Below are 25,089 nucleotides of genomic sequence, written 5' to 3'. Positions count from 1 at the left end.
GTGTGCATGTCAGAGTCTTTGCTTCACAGCGCATTCGACTGGTGGCAGAGATTGGTATTAAATATCAATATACCTCCTACTCAACATTCTCTGTTCCTCCTGAATTATGGTGTTGACAGTCATGGCTGCTACGTGCAGTGCAGACATTCATGGCTGTTATTTCTTGTGTACTCAGTTCAACCTTTCAACTACAATAAATTGCCGTATCTCATCTCTTAATACCTGGCATATGAAAGAGGCAAGATCATAGTGATCTTCCACAGCTGCTGTAGGGATCACATTTGGGGGTCAGTCATACGTATTTTGTCCTCCTGTTGCACTCCCTTGATGCCCTGGCTCCCCTCAGTGTATTCCTTTATTGTTGTGGTGCCCTTTACCAGAAGAGCTTGGTACTTCTGTTCTGAGACTCCTTTCATCAAGGCTGAGAGTTTGTCCTCTTCTGTTGATTCACTATGTGGCAGAGGACCAAAACATTCTATATGTAAGACTGTCATTTTGCCATGACACTGGGCTGTGTGCTGCAATTGTCCTTCCATGAGGTGAACTTGCCACTGATTTTCACAAAATGTTTTCTTCTTTTTGACCTGGAATTTGTCCCAGGTATCAAGCTTTGTTTTGTTATTCTCAAACCATTGCTAGGCTGTGCCATCCAAGTAAAGGTATCCATTTGCCAAACGCATGTCATCCCTGATGTTGTATTTGGTGTCTGCCTACATCTACATGGCTACTCTAAAGTTCCCACTTAAGTGCGTGGCAGAGAGTTCATTGAACCTCCAGACTATTTCTCTACCATTTCATTCACAAACAGTGTGAGGGGAAAACAAAGGCTTCAGTCTATCTTTGTGTGTACTCTGATTCCTCTTATTTTATAACAATCACAGTTTTTCCCTATGTAAGTGGGCATCAACAAAATATTTTTGAATTCAGAGAAGGAAGTTGGTGATAGCAGTTTTGTGAAAAGATCTTGCCTCAGTAACACCACGTTCATTTTAATGCTTGGCACTCCAACTCATGTGCTATATCAGTGACACTCCCCTATTTTGCAATAATTCCCCAGACTTCTTGAACTTTTCCGATGTCATTCTTATCTGATAAGGATCATATAGTGCGCAGTTTACTCCAAAAGAGGACAGGCTTGTGTAGTGTAGGCAATCTCTCTAGTAGACCTGTTGCAGCTTTTAAGTGTTCTGCCAATGAAACATAGTCTTTGGTTCATCTTCCTTACAACATTAAATATGTAATCATTCCAATTTAACTTGGTCATAATTGTTACCCTTGTAATTAGTTGAATTGACAACCTTTGGATTTGTGTGATTTATCATATAATCAAAATTTAACAGATTCCTTTTAGAGCTCATGTTGTTGACCCCACACTCTTCATTATTTAGAGTCAACTGCCACTTTTTGCACCATACTGATGTCTCGTCTAAATTATTTTGCAATTTGTTTAGATCTGATGACTTTACTCGACAGTATCTTCTGATGACTTTACTGGACAGTTAACGACAACATTATCTGCAAACAATCTAAGAGGCCTGCTCAGATTTCGCCTGAATCATTTTATAGATTAGGAACAGCAGACGGCCTATAACACTTCCTTGGGAAAAGCCTGATATCACTTCTGTTTTACTCAGTGACTTCCTTTCATTTATTACAAACTTTGACCTTTTTGAAAGGAAGTCATAAATTCAATTGTAAAACTGAGACAATACTCCATAAGCACACAGTTTGATTAGAAACGCTTGTGAGGAAATCTAGAACTATGGAATCAGTTTGAGATCCCCTGTTGATAGCACTCATTATATTGAATGCTTTTACCCTTTCATCAGGTACTGATCAGTGTGTCTGGAAAACACTGGTTGAGGCATGATGTGTGTAGCAGACATGAACTATTTTTTAATCCAATGGTCTTCTGAATGTATCGAACCTGGAAGTGATGTATTGCTTTTATGCCATGTCCTCTCCATGTAGGTGACAGCATTTATCTCACCTAATTGGAGCCATGGTGCAGTAGATGTTTTGAGATACCTGGAATCTCCACCAAAAAATATCACCACAACTATGTATGTTCTGTCTAGAATGTAACTCACTCCGAGACAGAGAGAGCTGCTGTTTATGCAGACATAAAATATTTGAGAATATGCAAACAATACAGACAAGAACATTTGAGAACCTTCTAGAAACGATAAATAACAGCCTCCAGCACACCAGCCAGCAATGCTAACTGTTACTCCCTATTGCATGCAGCACAGTTCGTGGTAGTATTTTACCATTCATGCTGTCTTCCCAAATCTCTCATTGTCAGGGTGGTGAGTAACATGACAGTGTGTATATTTGAACATCTGAAACCCATGCACAATTCATTCTATACCATTAGGTGTAACCTAAAGTTGGACTGTGATTAGCAGTAATGATTCAAGCTCCAAAATTACAAACTTAGAGATGGATCCATTTGTAAATCTTCTCATTTTAAAATTTGTGTGTTAGCTATTGTTTCCAAAACTGGTGGAAATATGAAGCATATATATAAATAATGTTTTCCGCAGTATTACTTTATTTCATACTAAAGCAAATAGAACATGATGAAAGATAATATGAAACATGTATTCAATCCAATATTCTGCTTTGCTCATTATGCAACCTTTTAGCAATCATTATGTGTCGTCTTCATAATCTGCTACACTATTCAATCCTTTGTCATTGAAGACTTGAGCATCTCCAATAAGAGCATTATAAAAGTGCTTGACATCACTGGGTATAAACTGCACATAGATGTCAAATCTTCAAGTTTAGGTCTAGATATAGCTTTCTGTTGAGACCTCAGTGGTTTAGTGTGTCCATAAAAATTTGGTAGGTCTTTCCCACTGTTGCTTCTGTAGGTCCACAGTGACATAAGCATCATCATTATGATCTGCTTTTATGTACGGCTTGAATGGACCTTCCTTTTTCAGCATTATTTCACCTATTTGCATCCAGTTAATTTTGTTTCCTGTGGTGTCAACCTTACAGTTCACGAAATGGTTCTCCATTATAGAACAGCCAATAAAAGTGCTGGTCTCCATTAATGTTACAACAGTAGGATTTCTTTTCCTACAAGTTTTCATAACATTTAGTCACTTGGTAGCTACATGCATTGCTGAATTTTCAAAACTCATTCAGTATCCTTTTGCTATTTGCCAAATTCTTAGATTGTGTGCTCATATGAGGTATGACCAGAAAATAAATTCTGTTTGGTACTAAAAACAAAATGAGTGCAGGTACAGAAAAACTATTTATTGGGAAAAATTACAAACCTTAAACTATATTTCTAAATAGCTCCCACCATTTATAGGTACTTGACTTAACGTGCCTTGAGATGTTACATGCCGTTTAGGCAAACGGCAGTTCACATTTCTTGTGTAGTACAAGGAAAGATTATGATGACTGAATGATATTAAGTAGGGAGTAAGTTGTGGAACATAAACTGTGCATGGTTGTTTGTTTTTGTATGTGCAGGGATTAAATGGGAGATGTGGAATATGAGAAATTATAAAGATGTGACGACAAATTAACGGCTTCATATGCTGTGGGTAAGGCCTTTTACATTTTGTTGTCACAGCTTGGTGATGGCTTGACTGTCAGAGCACAACCAACTCTTCAAGAAAGAAAGAAAAAGACAAGATAGTTTTGTGACAAATGAAATATATTGAAATCTTGAATGTCACGTTGGGCCTTCGAGGTTTATGGAGTATGAAAAGTTGTTTTCTACTGTAATTCACGAGTTACTCTAATGATCTTTACACCCATTCAAGGAAATATACGTTTGTAAAAGGAAAGTAGTGGGCGTGCTTTTTTGTGATATGAGTAGAAGTTATCTTCCTTTGCTCCAATAACAGCGCTAGAATGTGAAGCAATCAAGCCTTTCCTCGGCTAAACATGGGATTTTAGAGGCACTGATTAGTAGGACCTTCATTTCAAGAGAATTAGCTAAGGTGACCAGATAAAAAAGAAAGAGGTAAATGTGTCTGATATTACGTCAGTTGACGAATCTCATGAAATGTTCTAACTCAGCGTCAACTACAAGGAGCAAGCCAGCAGCTACCTAAAAACCTTAAATCAACAAGAAAAACACTTCATTTGGCTCCCAGTGCACAAGACACAGAACACTGGAGCAAAAGGAAGAAAATAAATAAGTACAAATTTGCAAAATCTTGTAATTCAGTGAGTGGTAAATTACAGTGTTGCTAAGAGCAATGAAAGGAGGAGCCATAAGTGAACTGACATAGAACTAGATGATGATCCATTAAGAAGAAAGCAAAAGGAAATATTGGAACAGTTCATGAAATCTGAAGACAAACCATATGTAACAATTATGGTAGAAGTATTACGGTTACTCCAATCAAATTTGTGTGTCAAGTAAACAACGTCAACACGTGAATAAAAGAATGTTTTAAATACAGTGGAGTAATTTCTTGGTGGATTTGGAGGAGGAGGAGGTTTTGGTGGGTTTGGAGATGATTTCGAGTCCTGACATCGGTGGAGACGCAGTAGCAGCTGAGAAATGCTGCAGGGTTGCCACTATACAACTCAGTGCAGTCCATATATTGCTGTTCAAGACATCGGATGGGCCAGGCGGTGCGAATCATCGCAGTACATTGCCACATACATGCAGTCGAATGGGCTACATGACGAGAGAATGCAGTTCAGTGGAAAGGGTGAGCTGTTCAGAAAATACAGAAATCCACTTCGAAAACTTTTTTCTTCTAGGCAGTGACACAGTGTTTCAGTGTCATCACGTTTAAGAAAACTGTGCAGTAATCATTTATTAGAGTAATAGAGAGTACCTAATAGAGAATATTTGGGTTGTGTGCCAGTCATTACAAGAAAACTGGTTGCAGATACACCAGAATGGTTTAAAGGTTGAATACAAAAAATGTCTGACGAAATGAATTCTGATTTTAAGAAATTATCTTTCAAAGTAGATTCTAATATTAATGAACTATCAGACAAAGTAGGGTCTAAAAGTAATCAACTGTTTGTCAGAGTAGAAAATATGAAAGAAGAACAAAAATTAGAGATAACTGAACATGTTGAACAGGAAATACAAGCTAAATTAACTAACATTGCAAATACTTTGACCCAGTTGCCTCAGGAGTTGAAGGATGAGATCAATAACCAATGTGATTTAGTTTGTGGGGAAGTAAAAGAGCAAATCTCAGAGGTGAAAAAGCGTGTAACTGTTTTAGAACAATGCAAAGAATGTAGAGAAATAATTAACACACCTGAAACGCTATCTAATTTGGAGGAACGATTACAAAAATTTTTAATTCTACCATACACGAAAGAATAGAATCACTTAATAGTAACACTATTCTAAGGTAGGTGCTGAAGAATGTTGGTCAGAATTCATTATTTTCAAGATGTGGGTGAACCACGACATCTGTTAACTGATAATGGCCTACAATTTATTAGCCATAATTTTAAGGAATTCTTGGCTTTGGAAGGGGTAATACACATGACTATATCAAAGTATAGTTCCCAAACTAATTCTTGTGAACGTATTATCAAGTAATTAGGACGATTGTGTAAAACATGCTGTTCTACGAGGCACACTACCTGGGCACAACTAGTGCCAGAATTTTGAGTAATCCTTAGGATTAGCTCCTAACCTTTATAGGAGAGCTCTTGTTGAAATTGTTAACATGGCCAAATTCACCGTAAATTGACTTTGAAAAGTTACAAGAGAAGGTATAAGAGAATGTGATTACACAGGGTATTCCACCAAAGTCCCAAACAAATGATTTGGTATTAGTATGTGATTTTCATCATAGCTTGAATTTAAAGAAGAAAATGAGCAAAATGTTTTCAGCGTTATGGTTGACCTTTTAAAGTTCAGAATATACCACATCCAAAAGCAGTATATGTAATAAATCCTGTTACAGGGCAAGATAAATGCTTATGCACTATAGACATGATTAAAAGGTTTAAGACCCTGGAGAGTTCGCGCCCTTTGTGAATTTGGTGGTTTGATGATGACTAGCCATCTGAGTTAAGTTTTTTCCGTATTTTGATCTTAGTTGGAAGTAGGTCTACTACTACTTCTTCCAGAAATAGACTTAAAAAAATACAACACCTGTATGAATTGTGTCTAGTGTTTAATCAATAATAATTGCATTGGTATATTTATGAAGATACCCATGAGCTTAGTTAATAAACATAACTATAAATTAACATTTCATGGAAAAACTTGAAGTATGATGTGCATGTAGTTCATCAAAAGTTAAGAATTAGAATGACTTTAGCTCTGTTATCATACAGTAGTTATAGCAGTGTGACGCTTGCAGAGAAGTGCATTAAATCACAATGTCTTTGCTTAAGCTATGGATATAAGAAACTAAATATTTTGGAATTTGGAATAAGAAATTATTGGTTTTGTACATTTTGAAACATAAAGGAAGATGAATAATAGAATGATTGGGTTTGTATTTGAATTTTTTTAGGGAAGATTAATTGGGGGTACTTCTATCAAGTATTGACCGATGAATAGACTGACCACAGAAATTATACTGACTGTTGATAATGACATGTGAATACACTTGCCTATTTAATTGCATTTCATACAGGTTTGTTAGGATCAATTTTTGACGTTTCTGTGATAGTGACGCTGTGGCAAGTCCATTCTGTAGGGAATGCCAAACAACTTCTACCTCCGCTGCCATCGTGAAGTACCTTAGCAAATGGAGTCCCTAGGGTGGGGGGTGGTAAGGAAATCCATCTACTTCTCCATTGGGAGTACCCAATCTATCTTGTCTCTGTCAACATATAAAGTTCCTACTGTGGGATCTCTTCTTTTTGCAATCTGTACAGTAGAGTTTACGATCTACAACAGTAGAATTGCATTGGCAGGTATTTAATGTATGACAACAGCAATAGGCTAACAAGATTTAAAAAAAAAGTAATACATGAAAAAGTCACAGCACATGTTGTAGGGGAGAAGAGCTCAGGTACGAGACGGAAGGCAAGACAAACTGATGGTGTGCTAACTTGCCTAGACAAATAAGAAGCTAGATCTTAAGAGTCAACAAGAGAATGGGAAGGTTTGATAACTAGTATTCAACAAGGAATAGATCTGTGAGGAATAAATTTTAATAACAGGAGACAGAGTGCTAACCACAAGAAATACCTACTTCTAGTCTAAATCTAGTAATTATAAGAAAGTAGAGGATAAGCTACATGTATCAGTAAGTAGAAGCAAGATAAATAAGCACGAAAAGTATGTGTACATAATGATGTTATGAATTTTAAACAAAAGAGAAAAAAGTTAGAAGAGAGGTGTTACGATATTTAGGTAGAAAGCAATTAGGTAATGACAGCAGAAAGCAATTATGGGAGACACTTATCTTTCAGAGTGAGGAGAGACTCTAAAAGGGCGCTAGTAACTGTGTTTACTGATGAAGTTAAGCTGGGGAATACCCAAATGTGGACGAGGTACAGGAGAGATAAGGTTAGATGGACCCATAGAAGGGATGGTCTATACTGTGGTCAGCTGAATCCATTGAGCGAATGGCCTGTATAACTTTTATATATATAAAGAAAGGGAGATAAGGGTACACCCACATCTATAATGGTGTGGAGGTTTCACGCAGTTACTGCCCTTAGAAGTGCAAGTGAAGTGAATACAAAGGTCTGAAGCTGTATAATGACTGGTGGTATCATATGAAAGCTCTACAAGTGATTAGGCTTACCGGATAATAGAGATGAAACTGGTTGGAGCAAGAATGTTCCACTCTCACTGACTAGAGTCCTGTACTGAGATTTGATTCTAGAGACCAAATAGTAGGCATATATGTGACAAGCACCTCCTCGGGTTATAACAACGTGAGAAAGTGTAAAAGGTAACTAACTATGTACATTTACAAGATGTAAACAAGAAACTATCAAGTACACTGGCTTGAAGGCAATGCATTTTTAAATAAATAAATATAAAAACAATAAATAAGTTGAAGTTTATTTAAGTTGTATCATGATACACAAACATGTTAAAGTAATATCTTGCTACACTACGTAATCAAAAGTACCCGGACACCCCCAAAACGTAAGTTTTTCATATTAGGTGCATTGTGCTGTCACCTACTGCCAGGTACTCCATAGCAACGACCTCAGTAGTCATTAGACATTGTGAGAGAGCAGAATGGGGCACTCCGCAGAACTCGCAGACTTCAAATGTGGTCAGGTGATTGGGTGTCACTTATGTCATACGTCTGTACGCAGGATTTCCACACTCCGAAACATCCCTAGGTCCACTGTTTCTGATGTGATAGTGAAGAGGAAACGTGAAGGGACATGTACATCACAAAAGTGTACAGGCTGATCTCATCTGTTGACTGACAGATCGCTGACAGTTGAAGAGGGCCATAATGTGTAATAGGCAGACATCTATCCAGACCATCACACAGGAATTTCAAACTGCATCAGGATCCACTGCAAGTACTATGACAGTTAGGCGGGAGGTGAGAAAACTTGGATTTCATGGTTTAGCGGCTGCTCATAATCCACACATCCTGCCGGTAAAGGCCAAACAACGCCTCGCTTGGTGTAAGGAGCGAAAACATTGGACGATTGAACAGTGGAAAAACGTTGTGTGGAGTGACGAATCACAGTACACAGTGTGGCATTCCGATGGCAGGGTGTGAGTATGGCGAATGCCCGGTGAATGTCATTTGCCAGCGTGTGTAGTGCCAACAGTAAAACTCGGAGGTGGTGGTGTTATTGTGTGGTTGTGTTTTTCATGGAGGGGCTTGCACCCCTTGTTTTTTTGCATGGCACTGTCACAGCACAGGCTACATTGATATTTTAAGCACATTCTTGCTTCGCACCTGTGATGCAATTCTCTCGATAAACAGAACAGAACGGCTGTGTTAGCCAAAGAGTACACAGCCAGTCGCAGTACATATGCTCGATGCGAGGCGCCGCTAGGCCACTTCATGTGCAGCAGGAGTGTAGTGCAGTTGTGCCAGTCTACAGTTCGTAGTCGCGCTCAGTGGTCAGCCAGCGCCAATGTTAGTCATTGTCTGCAGCTCAGTCATTGCTGCCATCAAGTCTTTGTAGCCCCGTTTCAAGTTAGTCTTCAAATTCACCAGATTTGACATTCAAGATTACGAGATACCCGGAAATTATTAGAAGAAGATTACGAGAGATTAATTCGTCACTGCAAGCTTTGTGACTTGTAAATTATGTCTTCTACAGACGCTTAGTCTAGTCGCGTCTTCTGTAATTGTCAACCAACTGATCATGGACTGCAGCAAAGTTAACTAATAAATACTTTCTTATTTTGTACTCCTGCTAATTAATTGTGTTTACATGTTGTAGCTACCAAGCAGTCTTGGCATATTAGAACCCACGTTTCCACCTCCTTGGCTACCTCATATTTGCCACCTCATGTTGATGGACTAGATTATGGTGGAAGATCAACAGCCATCACCACCGTTGAAGAGCAATTCGGGGATGGCAATTGCATCTTTAATATGATTGAGCACCTGTTCATAATGCACGGCCTGTGGCGGAGTGGTTACACAGCAATAATATCCCTGTAATGGACTGGCCTGCACAGAGTTCTGACCTGAATCCTATAGAACACCTTTGGGATACTTTGGAATGCCGACTTCATGCCAGGGCTCACTGACCGACATCGATACCTCGCCTCAGTGCAGCACTCCATGAAGAGTGGGCTGCCATTCCCTAAGAAACCTCCCAGCACCTGATTGAATGTATGCCTGTGAGAGTGGAAGCTGTCATCAAGGCTAAGGGTGGGCCAACACCATATTGAATTCCAGCATTACTGATTGAGGGTGCCATTTTCAGCCAGGTGTCCAGATACTTTTGCTCACATAGTGTACATAGAAAGACGGGTCAGTACAGGACAATTTCTGACATTACACAGCATGTGAAGCAAAAAAGATGGAGATACACAAAGTAGACTAATACTGTGTAGCACAATTTACCTGAAATGAAACTAGAAAATTGAGAAGACTTGTTATTAAAAATGAAGTTTTATTCCTTTTTTAAGAAGGAAATCATATGCAGTGTTTTTAAACAATTATGTTGTTTATAGTTATATATCAATGAGAAATCAACATTATTGTTGTTGTTGTTGTTGTTGTTGTTGTTATTATTGTTGTTTCTATTTTTATTATTAGATTGTGAGAGGACCTGACATCATTCCTTTAAGTGGGGATATGAAGTGCTACGTGCTGTTTAGGCAAACGGCATTTCACACTCTTTGTGTAGTACAAGGAAAGATGATTGTGACAGAATAATATTAAGTAGGGAGTAAGTTGCAGAACACATATGGTGTGGAATATGTGAAAATAGCAAGGTGTGACAACAAATAAATGGCTTTGCTTGTTGTGGGTGGGGTCTTTTTATGTTTTTGTGTCATGGCTTGGCTTGACCGTCAGAGAGCAATCACTCTCTCCAAGAATGAAAACAAAAGACAAGATGCTTTTGTGACAAATGAAATATATTGAAATCTTGAATGTCATGTTGGGCCTTTGAAGTGTATACAGTATGAAAAGCTGTGTTCTGCTCTAATTCATGAGTCACAATAATGATCTGTACACCAATTCAAGGAAATCTATGTTTGCAAAAGGAAAGTAGTTTTTTTTATTCGTGTCAAAGGCATCAATTACAAGGGAATTAACAGAAATTAACAGTTATAAAACATGTAAGTAGACAATGGACATTAATATGTAAACATGAAAAAGGACAAAGAAATCTATAATTAACTTGCTGTTGCCAAAAAATTAGCTACATTCAAAGCATTGCTGTTAGCATACAGTTAGAAGTAATTGTACATAAATGAACATTCATAAATACACTTAAGTATAGACCAACAGATCCTGAATTAAATTGTCTTCGCCCAGAAACGGGCAACGTCGAAGGTGTTAGAACTGGCCAGCATGATGATGGGCACAGATGGCAGTGGTGCAGGTGAGACATCGTCTGCTCCTCTCCACACTCACAAGTTGAGGGTCCTCTAGCGTATCCCCATTTTTCAAGAGTTTCTTTACACCACCCAACACCAGTTCGTAATTTGTTGAGGGACTTCCAGGTACATCAGCTCTCATTATCACCGGGAGGTAGTTCTTTAGGTTGTCTCCAGCCTAGAGGAGCAGTCTCTACTCTCTTTCTCCACATGTCTAGCCTTTGGTTCGTGCTGTTGTTGTTTACATAGACCCTTGCAAGACTTTTTCTGAACCGCAAGCGAGACGGTGCTGGTGAGTGGCCAAATAATGGGTGAGTGTCAGATGTCAAGGCTCTATGTCATGCTTGAGCAGCCACTTTACACCTGATGTCAGGCAGCTAGATTATACAGCTGCTGCACTTCAGTGGGTATCAGCCACCCAGTGATTATGCGGCATGTCTCATTCAGAGTGGTGTCCACGTGCCTAGCATGGCAGGAGTTATGCTAGACAGGTGCTGCATATTCGTCCGCAGAGTAGCACAACGCCAAAGCCGAAATCAAATAGACTGGCTGTGTACCCCAGTTAGGTCCCCTTGGTTTCTGTATGATATTATTCCTTGCGGACACTTTCATTGTAGTGTTTTGACAATGCATTTTGAATGTTAAAGTCCGATGTAAGGTCACTCCAAAATACTTTGGGAAAAATGAATGTTCAAGTTGAGTGCATTCCATGAAATATTTAGTTGTTGGTTGGCCTGTATCTTTTTTAGGTGGAAAGCAGAGACTTACATTTTCGTAGGGTAGGGCCTGAAGTTATTATTTTTGTAGAACCGCCCTAGTTATCTAGTTCTTCCAGTGCTTCAGACAGCTTATTTTCGACATCGTGGAAATCCTTTCCCTGGGTGGCCAATGTGAGACCATCCGCATACGGAAAACTCCTGGTGTACAGTGGGAGTGGTTGATCATTTGTATACATATTAAAGAGTATAGGGGCCAGAACACTGCCCTGGGGTAGCCAATTCCTCTGTAGTCTCCATCTACTGCGCCGTCCTTGAAATTCCATGAAAAATCTCCTGTTGCTAAGGAGGTTGACTATTAAGGTGGTTAAAGTAGAGTCATTAGTGATGTCATAAAATTTTTTCAGGAGTAATTTATGGTTTACAGTGTCGTACACAGCAGACTGTTTAACAAAGGTCACACCGGCATGCTTTTTCATAATCTGAGTAGAAGTTGTCTTCTTTTGCTCCAATAACAGCTGCAGAATGTGAAGAAGTCAAACCTTTCTTCGGCTACGCATGGGATTTTACAGGGACTGATTAGCAAGATCTCTGCTTAAAGAAAATAATCTATGGTGACCAGTTCTCATGAAGTATTTTGACTCAGCTTCAGCTAGAAGGAGTGAGCCAGCAGCTACATAAAATCTTAAACCAACAAGAAATACACTTCACCCTTCCTCATAGAATGTTGCTGTCTGTGTTGTCAACCACATGGTAACATGTTCTTTGAACTTGACATCATCGTTGAATTTTTGATCACCAAAGAATGTCTTTAGGTATGAAAGAGATGGTAGTTGCTAGGGGTGGCGACAGGTCTCTGTGAGATGTAGTCAAACTGGCCCCTCCAGCCAGAGTCCTTTAGAATCGTCATGTCTTGGTTGCAATGTGTGTTTGGGCATTGTAATGAATCGAACCATTTGTGAGCTTTCTGCATTGCTTTTTCTATATTTCTTTCATAAGCATCTCACAATAAACATTGACAATAACTGTTTCATCTCACAAAAAAAAAAAAAAAAGCATGGTCAGTAGAATGCCCTGCCCATCTCAAAAGACTGCGCCCTTACCTTTTTGAGATTTCAAGATTTGCTTGGCTTTAGTCTTCACTAATGCTGCATTATGCTACCATTCCATTGATTGTCATTTTGATTGAGAGAGTTCATGAGTGACACAAGTCACTATCTTGCTTAGAAAACCAAAAACCATCATTTTTGTTATGAAGTCAAAAAGTCAAGTGCACTGCCTAAACATAACTTTTTGAGTTGCTCTGTAAGAATATTTGGCACCCAGGAAGTGCTCAGTTTGCAGAAATTCAGTTTCATGAAGAAGTGTTCTTGAACAGAAAGTTCTTGAAAATATTGGATACTGTTGGCTTATGGCTTTCCCTCATGAGTTCAACTACACAAACCAATTTTTTATTAACAAAAAATGGAAGCACAATTTTTTCATCATTGTGAACTTGTCCACGTCCTTCATTAAACTGTCAGACCCTTCTCCTTACCACTGAATCACTAATCATATCTTCTATGTAACAGTGACTGTCAACTGGATTAGAGTTCTCAGCATTCAGAAAATAAATTAAAGATCTAATGTTACAAACAGTGGGATTTTCAGTCAACTTTGTCATTCTAAACAAGCACTGCACAGCATAAACAACACACAGAGTAGTGTTATCTTCTCCTTGACTGAAAGCAACTACCATGCACCCATTGAACTATGAGGGCTGTTCAATAAAGAATGATCATAATTTTTTTATTGTCATAATTTCTCACACTAAAATTTAATCTTATGATATTCTATTAGTTTAATGTGCAACAAACACATCATAGTAGTTTCATTGTTGGGACTCCTGGTTCCCGACTGTGAGAGGCAGGCAAGGTCAGACATGTTCAGTATCACCTACTGCTATGATGGAGGTAACATGGGAGGAACAATATGCGGCTTTGAAATTCTGCTTTCGTCTCAACAAATCTTCAGCTGAGGCCTATACAATGAAGGCCTATGGAGAGTCTATTGTTCACTACAGCACAGCTGGAAGATGGTTTAAAATGTTTAAAGAGGGGAGACAATCAATTTCAAAAGGTGGACCCGGTGCTCCAGTTACTGCTCTTACAGAAGAAAACTTCAACACTGCAGCTGTCATTGTGAGAGAAGATCGATGAATTACCTTAAGATCACTTTCTGAAATACTGAACATTTCATTGGGTGCCACCCACATGTTGGTGATAGAAAAATTACACGACATGTGTCTGTGCGTGATGGGTTGCAAGACTGTTGATTCCCGAACAAAAGGACATTCATGTGCGGGTCTGCATGCAGTTAAAATTGATGTTAGAGGAAGATCTGGAGTTTCTTTCAAATGTAATTATGCTGATGAAATGTGGCTACATCATTTTGATCCTGAGAGCAAACAGCAAAGCTCAGTGTGGAAATCTCCATCACCAACCCCCAAAAAAAGCAAAAGTGATTGCTTCTGCTGGGAAAGTTATGGTCATGTCATTCTTTGATATTCATGGAATCGTTTATCAGCATGTTGTACCTGCACACACATCAGTAACTGGAAAATACTGCAGGGATGTCCTGAAAACATTGCAAGTCCGTATCAGGTGCAAAAGACCACATTTCCATGAAGCAGGCTCGATGCTGCACCACGATAATGCGCGGCCACATGTTGCCAATGTTGTTGTGAATATCTTGCAAAAATCAATGTGAAGTGCATCCCTCACCATTCCTATAGTCCAGATTTAGCCCCCATGTGACTTTTTTTCTATTCCCTAACATGAAGAAATGTCTTCGTGGGAGGCATTACCAATCATCAGAAGCAGTGGTGGAGGCTGCGGAGGCGGGCAGACATGCTGGGACAAGTGATTTGCATTCATGGGAGACTACTTTGAAAAAGACTATCAAAATTATGAGGATGAGTAAAGGTATATCTTAAAAAAAAATCATTCTTTAATGAACAGCCGCCGTATTACGGTAGTGCTGCTGTGGAGAGAAATACAGACAGAACTTAATTTTTGGATATACCTCGTATTCTATAGGAGAACTAAAATGATACGTTATAGGCACCCCCTTGCATGGAGAATCTTGTCTTAACAAATAAGAGCCACACTAACAAATGAATTAATTTGGAATGGGGAAATATTAAATATGTTATCCTGCAAGGTTCGCTGGTTGTTGCACTACGGTTGTTGACCTATATAAATAATTTTCCTAGGGTATCGGAGAATGCTTCTGAAACTGAGGTTTGCTGAGAAGTATAGTGATAAATAGCCCAAATACATCCACACTAGACACAGTCTGAAAAATAATGGAATAGGGTTACAAGTGATTCACAGCAAACAGCTCAACATGTAATTTTACTGAAATTCATTTCATGCACTTCCAAAAATGTAAAAATGACTTATTTGTACTGTATGTGGAGATCAATAGACGTGCATTGTACTAGACAGAACTCTACATGTGAAGTCTCAAGGTATCCATATGGATAATAAACTGAGGTGGTAGTTAAATGAACCAAAAGCTCAGAATTTTCCTGATTTGCATCTAGAAATCTGTCTCACTGATAAGATCAAAAAGTATTTGTTGTTGTTGTTGTTGTTGTTGTTGTTGTTGTTATGGTCTTCAGTCCAGAGACTGGTTTGATACAGCTCTCCATGCTACTGTATCCTGTGCAAGCTTCGTCATCTCCCAGTACCTACTGCAACCTATGTCCTTCTGAATCTGCTTAGTGTATTCATCTCTTGGTCTCCCTCTACGATTTTTACCCTCCACGCTGCCCTCCAGTACTAAATTGGTGATCCCTTGATGCCTCAGAACATGTCCTACCAACCCGTTCCTTCTTCTAGTCAAGTTGTGCTACAAATTTCTCTTCTCCCCAATTCTATTCAATACCTCCTCATTAGTTATGTGATCTACCCATCTAATCTTCAGCATTCTTCTGTAGCACCACATTTTGAAAGCATCTATTCTCTTCTCGTCCAAACTAGTTATCGTCCATGTTTCACTTCCATACATGGCTACACTCCATACAAATACTTTCAGAAATGACTTCCTGGCACTTAAATCTGTACTTGATATTAACAAATTTCTCTTCTTCAGAAACGCTTTCCTTGCCATTGCCAGTCTACATTTTATATCTCCTCTACTCCAACCATCATCAGTTATTTTGTTCCCCAAATAGCAAAACTCATGTACTACTTTACTAATCTAATACCCTCAGCATCACCCGATTTAATTCGACTACATTCCATTATCCTCATTTTGCTTTTGTTTATTTTCATCTTACATCCTCTTTTGAAGACACTGTCCATTCAATTCAGTTGCTCTTCCAGGTCCTGTGCTGTCTCTGACAGAATTACAATGTCATCAACGAACCTCAAAGTTTTAATTTCTTTTCCATGGATTTTAATTCCTACGCTGAATTTGTCTTTTTTTTTCCTTTAATTCTTGCTCAATATACCGATTGAATGACATTGGCGATAGGCTACAACTCTGTCTCACTCCCTTCCCAACCACTGTTTCCCTTTCATGTCCCTCGACTCTTATAACTGCCATCTGCTTTCTGTACAAATTGTAAATAGCCTTTCGCTCCATGTATTTTACTCCTGCCACCTTCAGAATTTGAAAGAGATTATTCCAATCAACATTGTCAAAAGCTTTCTCTAAGTCTACAAATGCTAGAAACGTAAGTTTGCCTTTCCTTAATCTATTTTCTAAGATAAGTCGTAGGGTCAGTATTGCCTCAAGTGTTCCAATATTTCTACGGAATCCAAACTGATCTTCCCCAAGGTTGGCTTCTACTAGTTTTTCCATTCGTCTGTAAAGAATTTGCATTAGTATTTTGCAGCAGTGGCTTATTAATCTAATAGTTCGGTAATTTTCACATCTGTCAACACCTTCTTTCTTTGGGATTGGAATTCTTATATTCTTCTTGAAGTCTGAGGGTATTTCGCCTGTCTCATACATCTTGCTCACCAGATGGTAGAGTTTCGTCAGGGCTGGCTCTCCCAAGGTTGTCAGTAGTTCTAATGCAATGTTGTCTACTCCCTTGTTTCGACTCAGGTCTTTCAGTGCTCTGTCAAACTCTTCACGCTGTATCGTATCTCCCATTTCATCTTCATCTACATCCTCTTCCATTTTCATAATATTGTCCTCAAGCACATCGCCCTTATATAGACCCGCTATATACTCCTTCCACCTTTCTGCTTTCCCTTCTTTGCTTAGAACTGGGTTTCCATCTGAGCTCATGGTATTCATACAAGTGGTTCTCTTTTCTCCAAAGGTCTCTTTAATTTTCCTGTAGGCAGTATCTATCTTACCCCTAGTGATATAAGCCTCTACATCCTTACATTTGTCCTCTAGCCATCCCTGCTTAGCCATTTTGCACTTCCTGTCGATCTCATTTTTGAGATGTTTGTATTCCTTTTTGCCTGCTTCATTTACTGCATTTTTATATTTCCTCCTTTCGTGAATTAAATTCAGTATCTCTTCTGTTACCCAAGGATTTCTATTAGCCCTCGTCTTTTTACCTACTTGATTCTCTGCTGCCTTCACTATTTTGTCTCTCAAAGCTACCCATTCTTCTTCTACTGTATTTCTTTCTCCCATTCTTGTCAATCATTCCCTAATGCTCTCCATGAAACTCTCTACAACCTTTGGTTCTGTCAGTTTATCCAGATCCCATCTCCTTAAATTCCCACCTTTTTGAAGTTTCTTTAGTTTTAATCTACAGTTCATAACCAATAGATTGTGGTCAGAGTCCACATCTGCTCCTAGAAATGTTTTACAATTTAAAACCTGGTTCCTAAATCTCTGTCTTACCATTATATAATCTATCTGAAACCTGTCAGTATCTCCAGGCTTCTTCCATGTATATAGTCTTCTTTTATGATTTTTGAACCAAGTGTTAGCTGTGATTAAGTTATGCTCTGTGCAAAATTCTACCAGGCGACTTCCTCTTTCATTCCTTACCCTCATTCCACATTCACCTACTACGTTTCCTTCTCTTCCTTTTCCTACTATTGAATTCCAGTCACCTATGACTATTAAATTTTCGTCTCCCTTCACTATGTGAATAATTTCTTTTATCTCATTATACATGTCATCAATCTCTTCGTCATCTGCGGAGCTAGTCGGCATATAAACTTGTACTACTGTGGTAGGCATAGGCTTCGTATGTATCTTGGCCACAATAATGTGTTCATTACGCTGTTTGTAGTAGCTTACCCGCATTCCTACTTTTTTATTCATTATTAAACCTACTCCTGCTTTACCAGCAAGGCTGTTGGTTAGTGTCACGAGGCCAGATCAGTCAATCATCCGGAATGTTGCCCCTGCAACTACTGAAATGGCTGCTGCCCCTCTCAGGAACTACACATTTGTCCTCTCGACAGATACCCCTCCGTTGTGGTTGCACCTACGGTACGGCTATCTGTATCATTGAGGCACGCAAGCCTCCCCGTCAATGGCGCAAGGTCCATGGTTCATGGGGGGAGGCAAAAAGTATTTATTCTGTGGTCATGGTTTTAGAGCCACAAAGTCCAATACTGATATATAAAAACTCTGCCTTGCAGGACACTAATGATAATTTTTACAGGAATAAACTATGTGCAGTACTGCAATTGAGACAATTATTCATAATATGGACATTGAAGGACTGATGATGTTAGCATTACTGAGCAGATTACATTCTGGAATAAATAACAATTTAGAAATAAAGATTTCTGTGTGTAGTTGGAAAATACTGTAGATGCCCTGAGGTCAGTATAAAAGCATCATGAAGATACTGACAAAATAGCGAGCTACAATACACACACACACACACACACACACACACCTGTGCAAACACAAAAGTGAGCCAAATAAGATGTGTAATTATTGGTGCAAATAGAAAAATTAATATGTACAAAGCTAAGAACATCTGGTATAAATAGGCCAGTTGTGGAGTTTGGAATGTGATATAGAAACAAGAGAGTAATGAGACTCTCCACTTTCCAAAGTAAATTCAATATGAACTGCTGTTTCTGACAATAACACTTCTTGCATTTAGTGTCTTAATTCCTCAATGAATCTCGTACTGTTTGAAGATCTGTGACTTATTGTGATGATATTCTTAGCTGGATGATGTAGCTTCTGGGGGATTCACAATAGTTTCTGTTAAAAAGGTCACTGAACATCAGAGACAATATCTTCTCCTTATCCAATCATGAATTTAAACAAGTTTGTTCCTTCCCTTTTTTTATTGCTACTGAGTAGACAAGTCTTAACTCCGCCACTATTAATTTCGACAGTCCTGTTCCTTGTATTTTGTACTGATATCAAGCAGACATGTCATAACTCCATGAATACCAATTAGGGCAGTTTTCATATCTGATAGGACTGATGCTCTGGGCACTCTCAAAATGTTGAAATTGGAGAAGAAACTTGTGCTGTTGCATAGGCAGACATTGTTTCACAATGCTGGTTTCAAGAAACAAGTTTTGCAACCTAATGTCCCACATGAACCAGTATTAAAAATATTAAGTAAAGTTGATATGTAAAACAAAAGTAAAGTACTACCATATTAGCCACTTCTCCAACAATTTATCAGACTGTTTTCACCCTGGGATGCAAAGTAAGGTTAACACTAATGTTTATATTAAATAGGCTTTTAATTTTTCAGTAGAAAGGTAGCTGAAATCAATAATCTCTGAAATCAGTAAAGATGCATAAATCTTTGTATGAAGCGGAAGATGAAGGAAAAAAGAGACAGCTCAGTTCAGTAAGGAGAGCAGTATAGGCCTTTTTTCCCCTCTAAAGTAATGGCTTTTCTCCTGGTATATGTATGTAAAGTAATTGTTGAAGTAATTCATTCTATTATGAGTGTGAGAGGATTATCATAAATCGTAATTTCTTGGTGTTGTATGCATTGGCTGCTTCTGTCACCTGTTGTTTAACGTGGCTCTCTACACAATTCTTTAAGGCTCTCCTTCATGATGGAATTTACAGAACATAATTTGTGTTTGAATGGGAGATGTGTCTGGGCAAACAACTTGAAGTGAAGTGCCTATTAGAAGTGCAAAACAGAGTGCCAATGCATTGGGCAGTGACTGTAAATAAATGTTTCATTCTTCAAACTTGCAGTTACTTTGCTCAAATGATTAATTATATGAAATGTGGAATGTCTGGAGTAGATCATAATGTTTATCATGTAATTCCCTTTTCATATACATTTTTTGTAGGAAACAGAAAAATCTTTGTAAAGTAATAAAATCAGTTATCTTGAGAAATGACTGTGGAATTGGAATGTTTAAAATTTGTAGAAGTGGCTGAATACCAGAGGTTAAAAAACTTATTTTAAAAATTATTCTTTCACATAGCTTATATTGTGCAATAGATTTTGCACAGGCAGCAGTTGGGGGAGAAGAAATGGGATATCAGACTTTAAGGATGCTGACCAGTCAGTTCTTAAGGAAAAACTGCTCTGATTTTCTTCCATTTCTCAGTGATCCTGTGACAGGGGATACATTTTCAAAAGAGCAGTATGAAGAATACTGTGATCAGATTGCCAACACATCCAGCTGGGGTGGACAAGTGGAGGTATGTTGTAACTGGTTGATGACACAAAAGCTTTCTTTTTAAATTGGCATAATATTTTCTTTTATTAAGCTGACTGATTTTTTATCGTTTGTTTTTACAGTCCTCGAGTAACTAAATATTCATATTTTCAATTTAGTTGAGATCACTTAGAATTTCTTTTATATTTAGTTCCAACCAGCATGACTCATAATATTTATCCATACTTCAAGCTGCTATTGGGAACACAGTATTAGATTACATATTTCATAATTACATGGTATTTATATGTAGAAATAAATGTAGACACTGTTTCTCATTTGTTTCAGCTGCGTGCTCTATCACATGTACTTAAATGTCCTATAGAAGTTATTCAAGCTGTTGGACCTACTATTGTGATTGGTGAAGAATATAATGACCAAAAGAGTATAATTTTGACATATCATAGACACATGTATAGATTAGGAGAGCATTACAACACTGTAAAACCTTATGTAGATGAACAGGATGAAGGCAAGTGATAACAGCTAAATGAGTTGCGTACTGCAAAAGTGAGAAGCAAGTTATCACTATCAGTCTAATAAACAAGCACTGATGTTTGTGCTGTTGGTGTGTTCTTAAGAGTTGGTTACAAATAGCTGTGTGCTGTCACTTCCATGCTTGAGTGCTATATGAGTTGATGCTGACAGTGGTTTTGGAAGCCTGAATACAAAGAGGAGAAAGTAACATAAACTGAACTGCACCCAAAGTGCAGCCAAGTACAATTTTTTTTTTGTTAATCATCTAGTTGGATTCCACTGTTTACTCTGTTACTCATTAAAAAGAAAACTAGCAATTTATATCTTGACTCTATTACTCCTGTGCAACAGAACGGAGAATACAACCTTAATTATATATCTGTGACCATGTTATGAGACATGCAGAAGCCTGTACAAATTTCAGGTGTCATGAAACTATTGTCCTAGAATTTGGTAATTTGCTGAGTTTTCAGATTTATTATCTGCTGCAAGAGGTATGCCACTTACTGTTGGGGTGAAGGGAAAAAATACTTTTTCTGAATTGCTTTGTGTCAAGTTGCATCTTTTACTGATGCATGTTGCTGTATCTATTCAGTGGCAGTGACTTTTTTTAAACTGCCACATCTTTTTTATAGAAATGGTATGAAATGTAATTTAAGGTGACCAGATGTGATTGGACACACTATGTACCTCTTTTAAATGTCATACAGAATTGTTGCTGCCATGTGATGGTTAAAGGTTTGTAAACTCAGGTTACGCAACTAGAACAAAATGTGGTATGTGCTTTGAAGCATATTTATACAGTGGATTGTCTTAATTAAATTCTTTTAAAAGGGATTTGTTAAGACTTGCTAATTTTAAAAAAAATCCAAATCCAAATCATGCTTATGCAGTAGCATTTGATCATGTACTAAAAAAAAAATCTTTATATGACAAATATACAGGTTGTGCCAGAGTAAAGAAAGATTTTGAAAAGAGCAGGTATTGTGCTAAGGTGATGGAAAGTGGCAGGGATGCAGCTGACCACATTCCTGTCATTTTAACATTAAATAGCAATGATGCAGTGAACACCAGAGCATTGTGCATACATTGTAAAAGAATTTTTACCAAAATGATAGTATTTATGTGCAAGTCATGTTTTTTACACCCATTTTCAAATTAACTGTGGCTGACGAGTGCCACTTCCCTGTACAATGAAAAGCAATTGAAGAGGTTTCGTCAAAAGCAATGAAGAAGCTTGTTAATCCAAAGACATTGCATACTCATGAAAACATTGAGCATGTAAGAGTTGCAATTGAAAGCAGCTCATGTTGCGCAGCTTGCTGGCATTACACTACACTTAAATCCCAGTGTAAATATCAACAAAATGGATAAGGTGTGTGGGCATTGCAGTTCACCCAAGTTCAACAATGAAACACCAGGAATGTGCTGCACGAATGGGAACGTTAAATTGCTGACATTGTGTCCACCACCTGATCCACTGTTGTCATTGCTTTTGGGTGACTCATCTGGCTCCAGACGCTGTTTGCAGAACATTCACAAATATAATTCAGCATTTCAAATGACATCTTTCAGAGCTGGTAGTGTTTTCCTTAATCGGTAGATGCTTACTTTCAAAATTCAAGAATAAATATCTCACCATCTTGGTTCATTTCTACTGATTTCGGACACTGAACATAAATTTCTACAAATCTACTGTATGGGTGACGATGCACGAACGGATCAACACTGCAATGCAATTCTAGGCACCAAACACCACATTATATCCTATTTGCTAACATGTTCCCACCAAGACAATGCATTGATAAAGTTTGCAAAACTTTAACAACTTACTGGTGGATAATTACGAATTTAAAATAAGAGTCGACAAAACACTACTTGGACAGCATGCTGGATGCTACAATGGACCTACCATCAATGAAGCTGTGATTGTCATAGTTGGTGAGTAACACAAAACGTGTGATAAAATTCTTCAATGACGGAATAATACAGCTCAACGTGTTGCTGAAACACGTTGATCATATGATGTGCTGCAATAGCCTATAATTTTTTGGGAAGAGCTGAATGGATAACACTTGAGTATTATGCAAATCAATTCAGTTACAGGTAAATACAGATATCTTTATTTCATTTTATCAAATGAAAATATTATTTTCCTTTTCACTTTCAAACATTTGTAAGTGAAATTTACATTTTTCTTCTCTCTCTCTCTCTCTCTCTCTCTCTCTCTCTCTCTCTCTCTCTCTCTCTCTCTCTCTCTCCCTATCCCAATGAATTATTATTCATACTGCATAATGATACCTCAGAATGGAAGCAAACATATTCTGCAATGCCATCAACTATTTCATCGATACATATTAGGCATGTATGCCAAAATTGAATCCAAACATTTGTTATTCACTTGCTTACATCAAACATTGTTGTGTATGTGTTCAGAAGAACACATTCATTTATGAGATGTAGTTCCAAATGATGAAAATGTTTCTGATGCTGGTAAAATGGTCATACTTCCAGCAATGTTCTGTGGGTGCCCACGACATCTGCATGAATATTCCATGACATGTCCATTCATTTGGCTGCCCCTACTTTTTCATCACATATACATGCAATCCAGCATGGGATGAGATAAAAGAGCTTCTATTGCCCGTAGGACTTCCCATTTTAGATTTTGCAAGTACGTTTTGACCTCTTTTGCAATGTGGGGTCAAGTGTTGTCGCACTGCAAAATCACTTTATCATGCCTCTTGCTGTATTGTGGCCATTGTGTCTTTTAATGCTCTGCTTAAATGCATTAATTACATTCAATAACAAGACCTGTGATTGTTTCACTTCGTTGTAACACCTCATACTACACGACGCCGAGCTGGTCCCGCCAAATGCAGAGTATGATCTTGGAGCCATGAATATTCAGTTTGGCCGCCGACATGGGAGCATGGCCGGGGTATCTCCATGATTTTTTGCATTTAGAGTTATGGTAATGAACCCATTTTTCATCCCCGGTCACAATGCAATGCATAAATCCCTTCCGTTTTTGCTTCTGAAGCAACTGTTCACAAACACAAACGCTGTTTCATAGCGAATTGTATCCAGATGAGCTACATATCAGAAAAGGCTTTGAGCCCATAGCCTTGAGACATCTTGATACGGCTTGCTGTGTCACTCCTACTAATCATGCCAATTATTCTGGAGTTTGACGTGAGTCTTCACTCAGCAATGTCTCCAATTCTGTATCTTCGAAAACATTCTCTCTTCCACCACTATTCCAGTCTAAATCATTAAAATCACAGTTCTTGAAGCGTTGAAACCAGTCACGACATGTTCTTTCACTAATAGCGTCCTTGCCATACGTACTTGAGAGCATTCAATAAGACTCAGCTGCTGTTTTCTTCATATGGAAACAAAACAGTAACATCTCCCGCAAATGACAAGAATTACTGACGTTTCCAATAAAGCACAACTTAATGATGCAACACAAAGTGACTAATGTTTGAATGAGATTATGTTGACCTGAGGTCCAAGCTCACTGCCTGATGTCTGTGATCTGTTTCTTTCGACCGCTACTTACCGTTGTTGCCACCTATTGGCAAATGGCGGAAGCAAAGTTGTACACCTTGTACATTAAAGACCAATGTGCATGTATATTTGCAGTGCAATATGTCTGCAGCCACATTTTCACAACAGCTATTGAACATTGGTGAAGTAAAAGTATCAGTCGATGCTACCACAAAATGTATTTAATTTTCATTCAACTTTTGTATCGTTGTGCCATCCATCAAACAAGTCTTTCAGAAAGTTTCCACAAATTGTCACCCTATTATAAAAATAAAAAATTGCTTTGTGAATGTGCTATTTTGGCAGCAAAAAACATAGATGACAGTGCATTCAACCACGCAATTCAAGAACAAATTGCAGGCAATTCTATTATGTGTAAAGTGATTGACATGAATATGGACGAAGTTGTTCAGTATACAAGTGATTTTTTAAATTCGTTAGATCTTCCAGGTGTGATACTGCACAAATTGCTGCTCAAAGCCAGTGTATCAATTATTCTCTTGTGGAACGTTATGTAGAACATTAATCCACGACCAACTGTGTAATGGAATAAGACTTGCCGTGAAGACACTGATGCTGAATGTCATCAAGGTAACTATTCTTAACGGAAAGTCGAACGGAGAAGATGAGCTCATTCCACTCATTCCCATGATTTCTGCCAATGTGCCATTTGATTTCAGATGACTGCAGTTACCCATTCGACTTGCATTCTCAATGACTATCAACAAGGCACAAGATCAATCATTTG

The 25,089-nt window shown here is 38.2% G+C and overlaps 1 protein-coding gene across 3 annotated transcripts in view; it reads left to right on the top strand.

Moving 5' to 3' along the window:
* Positions 1–21,110, top strand: part of LOC124776609 (deubiquitinase OTUD6B) — a 47,176-nt gene extending 26,066 nt beyond the window's left edge. For 2 of the 3 annotated variants that reach the window (XM_047251680.1, XM_047251682.1), the window contains exons 4-5: positions 20,076–20,295; positions 20,601–21,110. In XM_047251680.1, the coding sequence (XP_047107636.1) occupies positions 20,076–20,295; positions 20,601–20,792 (412 nt within the window). In that variant the 3' untranslated portion in view covers positions 20,793–21,110. The remainder of the gene's footprint in view (positions 1–20,075; positions 20,296–20,600) is intronic. The other variant, XM_047251681.1, reaches the window with a different exon arrangement.
* Positions 21,111–25,089: the final 3,979 nt, after the last annotated feature.

The sequence above is a fragment of the Schistocerca piceifrons genome, chromosome 2, assembly GCF_021461385.2.
Source record: "Schistocerca piceifrons isolate TAMUIC-IGC-003096 chromosome 2, iqSchPice1.1, whole genome shotgun sequence".
In the NCBI taxonomy this organism is placed as follows: Eukaryota; Metazoa; Arthropoda; class Insecta; order Orthoptera; family Acrididae; genus Schistocerca; species Schistocerca piceifrons.
The sequence above is the reverse complement of the archived record's forward strand: the minus strand, read 5'-3'. Positions and strand labels throughout refer to the sequence as shown.